Consider the following 7812-nt stretch of genomic DNA (forward strand, 5'->3'; position numbering starts at 1 on the left):
CTTAGTATGGACTTAGCCTTGCTTAGGCTTTACCCATATCACACGTGCGTGCACACTATGGAAGGAAATATTTATATTTCAGTGATGGGATGATTATTGACAAACTATTAACAACATGCGTATCTTTTTTTCTTTTTAAATAAAATTTAAAACGGATATAGGTTGAGATTTTAATTATGACGACCAAAAAAAAAAAATAAACAGAAAAAAGAAGAGATTAAATTACCGCAAGTAAAGATAGAAATTAAGTCACCTATCTTTTCCCAAAGGGAAGCCCGACAAATGTGCAGTCTGTCAATGCCTTCCTCCATTTCTTCACCGTGTCTTCAGAGAAATTCGGAGGCACTTCTGCAAAATTTCCCTTCTGTTCTCGTACATCAGACGAAGACACCTCATAGAAAATAGGTACCACTTCTAAAGTTTGATTACATTTACACCTACTAGTACTGCTTTTGCAATCCATGATCACCACGAGTTCATCAAGGCACGACCTGGAATTAGCATAGTTTTTGGAAAACAGAGGAGCAAAGGTGAGCTCAGTAAGGGCCTGTTTGGTACACATGTTTTCAGTTTTTAAACAGCCTTATATGAATTTTCACACTTTTTCATCCACATGTATTTCCAAAAAAACTGAAAACTGTTATTTAAATACATGTACTAAACGGGCTCTAAATGGCGTTGTTGTTAGGGAGAATATCGGTGTTACCTATGCTTCCCGGTTGGATTGGATGATACGATTCTACGTAGAACAATGTATTCATTTTTTTTCCCACTAATTTTTTATTTTTATTTTTGCCAACTGTCACTGTTTGTCTCAATCTTTGATTTTAGTACTCAACTTATTTATAAGGTTTATAGAGAAAAAGAATGGATTGGCCTAGGAGTAGGAGGGTGCTTGTAGTCAAGATGAAGTTTGTGGTTAAGCATAGGTTGGTAAAATCATCTGGAGTTTACGTCATGGTGTAAAGTGACTTATTTTCAAGATTCTTAGGTGACATTTGGTAACGTTGTTCTAGTAACATTGTTTGTATTTTTTGGTAATACGTGTAGGTAAAAAAGTGTGTAAAAATACGTGTAATGTTATTTAAAAACTGAAATATGTTGCTTAAATTACCATACCAAACAACTCCTTACTAATATATATATATATATATATATATATATAAACTGTGACCCACCTTCTAAGTGTGTGTTTGGTTTCCACTTAAAGCTGCGTTGCGTTTTTGAACTGCGTTTTTGTTCTTTTTTTTTTTTTTTTTTTTTTTTTTTTTTTTTCACGCGTTTTGGAGTAATGCGGTTACTGTTCATTGAACAGTAACCGCAAATGTTGACTTTCCACAGTGAAGAATGTATACGTGCACTGTTCACGGACCCACAAATTACACTTTTCAGTAACTTTTTCATTAAAAATGGGTCCCACGGTACTATTCACACATTTAAAAATTATTTTGCTACAGTGTTTTCAGTTTTCAGTTTCAGCAAAATAAGTTCTATCCAAACAGACTCTAAGTTTCACAAGAATTCATTGCTAACTTTACTTGCATTCATTTCAGTCTTCTAAGTTTTAAGTTTATTCAATTAATATTTTTCTGTCAACTTTCGTTAATTTTTTTTTTATAAAAAAATTCTTTAAAATAATTTTCAATCATTAATTGGATTTTTTTAATTTAAAATTTTTGAAGAAAAAAATTAAAAATTTGGAGAATTAATTACAGCATTTAACAAAAGTTTATAAAAATATCTTAATTGAATAAACTTGAAACTTAGAAGATTGAAATTTGAACCATGTAGCAACATGTGAATCTGAAAATTTATTCATTCAGCCAGCATTTAATGATTGTCCCTATTATTTTTTAACTTTCATAGTAAACTAAAATGTAGTCAGAAAGCACATAAAAAAATTAAAAAAAAAAAAAAAAAAAAAAAAAAAAAAAAACCCCAGTCCTATATGGTACTAGTTGATGATCTTAGAGAGGCTTGTAATTGTACATCTTGATTGAAAAAGTTAGTCTGAATTCAGCCAGAAATAAAGGAGAGCACAGAACTACAGAAGCGTTGACATTTCCATTAAAAGCCAAAAGTTTAAAATTTTAAAAGAGAGCACGTGGAAAAGGAAGGCGTCATTTTGGAGTGTTGAGTTTGACCCAACAGAGGGGTGATTCGATTCGTTGCGTATTCTAGAATCTATATTACTATTTCATTTCCTTTCCTTTGCGCAATCATCAATCAAAACAAAGACGCAACAAAAAGCATAGTTCCAAATTCACACCCTTTCTCTATCGAATATCCGCACCAGTCAACAACTCTTGTGTTTTTGGCTTTCTTCCCCTCCATGCCATGCTTTTTTTCTTGGTATGAGAATCATTAGAGACAAAGCTAATGGAAAATTGAAGCTTTCACAGGCAGAATATGTGAAGAAGATTCTCAGCAAGTTCAACATAAATGAAGCTAATTTAGTGAGCACATCATTGGGTAGTCATTTCAAACTAAGTAAAGAATAGTCACCAAAGACAAAAGAAGAAAGGGACCATGTGAGCAAGCTGCCTTATGTCTCAGCTATTGGTAGCTTGATGTATGTTATGGTGTGTACAAGGCTAGACATTGCACATGCAGTGGAAGTTGTGAGTAGATATATGAGTAGGCCAGGGAAGCAACATTGGGAAGCAGTCAAGTGGATTCTGAGGTATCTGAAAGGCTTAACATATATATGTCTTTGCTTTAAAGGTGGGAGTTTGAAACTGTAGGGTTGTGTAGATGCTCATTTAGCAGGTGATATTGATAGTAGAAAGAGTACTACTGGGTTTGTATTTACTCTGGGTGGTATAGCTATATCTTGGACTTCAAATCTACAAAAGATTGTTGCTCTATCTACTACAGAAGCTGAGTATATTGCAGCAACTGAAGTTATAAAGGAGATGATTTAGCTACATAGCTTCTTGAATGAATTGGGTAAGAAGTAGGAGTTGGACATTCTATATAGTGATAGTCAGAGCGCAATTTTTCTTGCTAAAAATTCATCTTTTCATTCAAAGTCGAAACATATACAAATGAGATACCATTTTATCTGTTACCTTGTTGAAGATAAACTGGTAATACTTGATAAGATTTGTGGATCTAAGAACCTGATAGACATGTTTACTAAGGGTGTCACTACTGAGAAGCTGAAGCTGTGTGCAGCTTTAGTTGGTCTCCTAGCTTGAAGACAAGAGGATGAGTTGCAATGATGAGGGATTGTCTTTAGAGGATTGCGGTTGATGTTGGTGATTGAACTAGTCTCCAAGTGGGAGATTTGATGGGCTTTGTGGAGCCTAATTGTGTTTGATCTGGATTATGACCCGACCCGAAATAATGTTGTTACAGTTTTTAATGAGAGATTTTCTGAGATTTAATCCATGGAGCAGAGGCTTGGGCTAATAGGCCCAAGTCGTAAAATATTTTGGCTATTTTTGTAACCCATTGTGAATCCTGTGCACAAGATACAAAAACTGTTGTTTTGGAGATTAGGGTTTCAGATGTCGTTTTCTTGAGAGAGAAAAAACTGTACTGCCGCACTCTATATTTTTTTTTTTTCTGAGAATAGTGAAATCTTTGCAATTCTATGAACATAGGCAAATTGCCGAACCACATAAATACTGTCTTGTATGTGATTATTTCTCTTTGGCATATATTTTTCTCTATTTTTTGCATCTCACAAGTTTGGGAATTTCATATGTGTTCCCATCATAGAATTTCTCAAGTACTCTATGCTGTCCAAAGCAAATGGCTCATCAACATCACCTTTATGGGTCTCAAAAGAAAAGACAGGAAAAAATGCAATACTTTCTATGTTAAACAAGCCAAGAACTAAAGTGCCCCCAAAACAAAAAATCTTTGAAAGTATACATTAATGGCTTATCTTCCATAGCATGCATTAGTTGAGTCAATGCCTTCAATGTAAGTGTTTCCACGTTTCTTTACATTTCAAGTAAAGAGCGGTCAATTAAAATCTTTGAAGAACAGAATTGATAAAACTTGAAATATGAACAAACACAACAGTGCAAGACCGGGGATTAAAATGAAGCAAAATTGAAATAGAGCTCTTATTTAACTTAAACAATGAATATCTGAAACGTATATTTAAATGGAGAGATAAGAGTGAAATAGTATTTGGGTTGCAGTGGGTTTTTTAGGGGCTGTTTGGTAAGAGTACTTAAATATAGTTTTTTGTGTTGCAATCCATAAAATGGTGGATCCTACACTTGAATTTATTGTTTGGTTAATATTTTCTAAATACAGTTTCAAAAAATTTTATCCTATTTTCCTAATTTAAAACAGGATTTTGAAAACGGCTAAGGGGGTGTTTTTAGGATACAGAAATTGTTTTTAATAACATAGTTGCAAATAAATTGAATAAATTGAAAACAGTAGGCCCCACATATTTGTCAAAACTCTTTTATCTTTTAAATTAAAGAGATTATCTTTATCACAAAAAGAATTCTCACATTTCAAATTTGAAACTTATCATTAAAAAAAAAAAAAATGATGAGCTCTATTCCCTTATCATTATAAAAAAAGAAAAAAAAAGTAATTTACAAATTCTGCATGTTACTTTATGTAAATATATATATATATATATATATTAAAATCTCAAAAATAGAAATAGTCTCCCAAACAATTAGTTTTATTTTTAGTATTTTGAAAATTGTTCTTCAAAGTGGGAGCCAAACACGTAAAATATAAAAATTATTATCTAAAAACTAGTTTCAAGTTTAATTTTTTGAAAATTGTTTTTATACTGTTTTGAAAACAAAAACAAAAATAAAAATTCTCTTACCAATCAGGCCCTTACTCTATAGGATTTCTATGTGGTTATTTTATCTAGAAAGCTTGAGTGGGATATTTAAAGACTCACAAAAGTTGTCAACATTCATTTTAGTTTCTACAAATTAGGACATGAACGTTAAAGTCTCTAACGTTTATTTAAACTTTAAAATTATCTCTCTTATCCACCTTACTGCCCTCACTTACAACTCATTATTCCTGTGAAATCTTAACTGCATGTTTAACCATGTCAAACCCCACACAGCCAATCATGGGCAAAACATGTAATTCCATTATTCAAAAAATTTGATTAATAATAATAATTTCATGTACAATATTGTGTAAGGTAATTTTTTTTTTTTTTTTTTTTTTTTTTTTTTTTTTTGAGAATTACACACATACACATTGTGGGTTATTTGACCACACAATTCAACATCCATATTGTGGGCTATTTGGCCACACAATCCAACATAAAATACAAAGAAAACCCCCAAAAAAGTTTCATCATACAACAATCTTGATTTGGAACCTAAACAAAATTAGCTAGAACAAAAAACAAGATTATCATAATAGACAACTAGATTTTGTTTAAGGGTTGAACTCAACCACTTTGGAATCTTATCAAAACGCATCAAGATACCAAAATATATCAAAAGCTATGCCAAATCAAGTGATTCATGTCCAAAAAACTAACCACAACCCTTCAATATTTAGAAATCCAAATAAGGTAAAAGAACAAATCACGAAAAAAAGAACCTTGAGGTTGCAACACCATGATCATGGCAGCTCGGACGTATTTCCTAGGTTCCAGCATTGAATTTGGTGGAGGTGTGGAGGTTCGGTTCTAAGAAGAGACGGACAATGTTTGGTTTTGGTGTTTGGGTATATCATTGATTCCTCTAAAATTGATATGCGATGGGTTTTTTTTTTTTTTTTTTTTTTTGGAATATGGGGATTTTTAAGATGATGACGTGACACCTTCTCATTTGCTGGCGTAAAGCCCACCTTTTACGCAACTCCTATAAAAATGCACAAACCCAAGATACAAGAGACAATTATTCCACAAATAGAGCAAGCACACTTATTAGCTTTAGTGGTTTTTTGATGTAATGAAGCATCTACTATATTGGGGGTGATTACTGAAGAGTCTTCTCTATGAATATTACTCTCAGAACCAGCAGGTGCTGCCGAAAGTGATTCCCTATTTAGTGTTTTGGAAATGGTTTCAACAATCTGCTCTATATACTTTGACTCTGAGCTGCAATCGGATGTATAGCCACAATAGTAAGAAAGAATAAAAGATAGTGATCATGATTGCCAAAGAATTTTAGCTAAGAACTATTGAAGTAAAATTATAGACTATGAAATTTGTAAAAAGACAAAATTTAGCTATAAAATTAGTTGAGTATAAAGTTATAATCTTACTCAATAAAATAAAAATTATTACATAGTTTGAAAATCTAACTGTTGAATTGTATGTTCTAGCTTTATGCTCTTAATATACATGTAAAATTTTGTGTCAATTGGATATTATTTATTATATGATTTATAAGCTTATATTTTATGCATAATTTTAAACTACAAAAACTTATAATTTAAACAATTTATTGATTACATAGTTATTAGCTTTTAATAGTTTAGAAATTTTGCAAGCATATAAGATATAAGAAGAAAATATAATCCAATGGTGGATTTGTCAAAATTCACTTCTAATAAAAAGATATTTTAGTAAAGTTATAATCTAAGGCTACAACTAATTTTGTAGCTAAGTTTTGTCATTTGTAAAATATTTCTAGTAAATTTTGTAATAGTCTTTAAGTGGTACACCATATCAATCATGGGATAATTATTGACAAACCATTAACAACATGCATATCTATTTTTTTATAAAATTAAAACTGATATAGATTGAGATTTTAATTATGACCAAAAAAAAAAAAAAAAAAAAGAAAAAAAAGAAGAAGAAGAGATTAAATTACCGCAAATAAAGATAGAAAGTAAGTTACCTATCTTTTGTCAAAGGGAAGCCCGACAACTTTGCAGACTCTGTCAATGCCTCCCTCCATTTCTTCTTAGGGCCCTTTGGGAGCGCTTCTGCAAAATTTCCCTTCTGTTCTCGTACTTCAGACGGAGACACATGGTAGAAAATAGGTAGCACTGTTAAAGTTTCTTTACATTTACACCTACGTTTACTAGTACTACTTTTGCAATCCATGATCGCCACGAGCTCATCAAGGCACCACTTGGAATTAGCATAGTTTTCGGAAAACACAATAACTGCAATCCTTGATGTTTTGATTGCCTGCACCAGCTCTGTCCAAATCGTCTTTCCTCTTTCAAGGTCACTATCATCTCTGTACACGCGAATCCTTTTGTCTTTAAAAGCCTTACAGAGATGGTCCGTAAACCTTGTGCGAGTATCTTCGCCACGAAAACTAATGAAGACGTCATACTCATATTTACTGCAAGTGCAAGGTGTGGTTCGTAAGGACCAAGACGGCATGGTTATTAGTTGCAGCACACAATAGTCCAGAATGAAGAGAGTAATTGGAGGTCAGCCTATGTGTATCTTTTATTTTTCGTGAGAGAAGCGCCTATTTATGTCAATATCATCAAAATGTTAGAGAAAAAAAGTCAAACAAGAAGCTGCCAATGGGGTCTACATATTATGTTAAATAATATCCTTACATATGTCATTCTATTCGTCATCTACTAGTGCTTACGTGAACCGGCACCCAATCCAATTATTGATTGGACTACTTATGGTATAATTCAAAGGTTTTCGCACATAAAAAAAAGAAAAAAAAAAATGTCCCACATAGTGATAAACTAAAAAAGTTGACCAGATTGCAGGAATGTTTTGAAGGAGTTTCCTTGCAAGCGAGTGCTCCATCCTTTTCAAGAAGCAAATCAATGTGCTAATGTATTGGCTAAAATGGGAGCACAATCAGTGTATAGTTTTGATGTTTTTTGTAACCCACCATATGTGGTGGAGGCTATTTTGACTATTGA

At 32.4% G+C, this 7812-nt stretch overlaps 1 protein-coding gene across 1 annotated transcript; it reads right to left on the reverse strand.

Annotated features, from left to right (window-relative positions):
• Positions 1-253: 253 nt before the first annotated feature.
• On the reverse strand, positions 254-7303 carry LOC115964863 (toll/interleukin-1 receptor-like protein). Its single transcript, XM_031084098.1, has 3 exons — positions 6807-7303; positions 5941-6058; positions 254-547 (listed from the first exon to the last, which is right to left on the reverse strand). The coding sequence occupies exons 1-3, from the start codon at positions 7301-7303 to the stop codon at positions 254-256; spliced, it is 909 nt and encodes a 302-aa protein (XP_030939958.1).
• Positions 7304-7812: the final 509 nt, after the last annotated feature.

This window comes from Quercus lobata, chromosome 10, assembly GCF_001633185.2.
Source record: "Quercus lobata isolate SW786 chromosome 10, ValleyOak3.0 Primary Assembly, whole genome shotgun sequence".
Classification (NCBI taxonomy): domain Eukaryota; kingdom Viridiplantae; phylum Streptophyta; class Magnoliopsida; order Fagales; family Fagaceae; genus Quercus; species Quercus lobata.

Coding starts and splice junctions, on each gene's coding strand:
- LOC115964863 (XM_031084098.1), bottom strand. CDS start 7,303: ATGCCGTCTTGGTCCTTACGAACCACACCTTGCACTTGCAGTAAATAT. Junction 6,059..6,806: donor TTCCCTTTGACAAAAGATAG/GTAACTTACTTT, acceptor ATCCGATTGCAG/CTCAGAGTCAAAGTATATAG. Junction 548..5,940: donor TTCATAGAGAAGACTCTTCA/GTAATCACCCCC, acceptor TGTACCAAACAG/GCCCTTACTGAGCTCACCTT.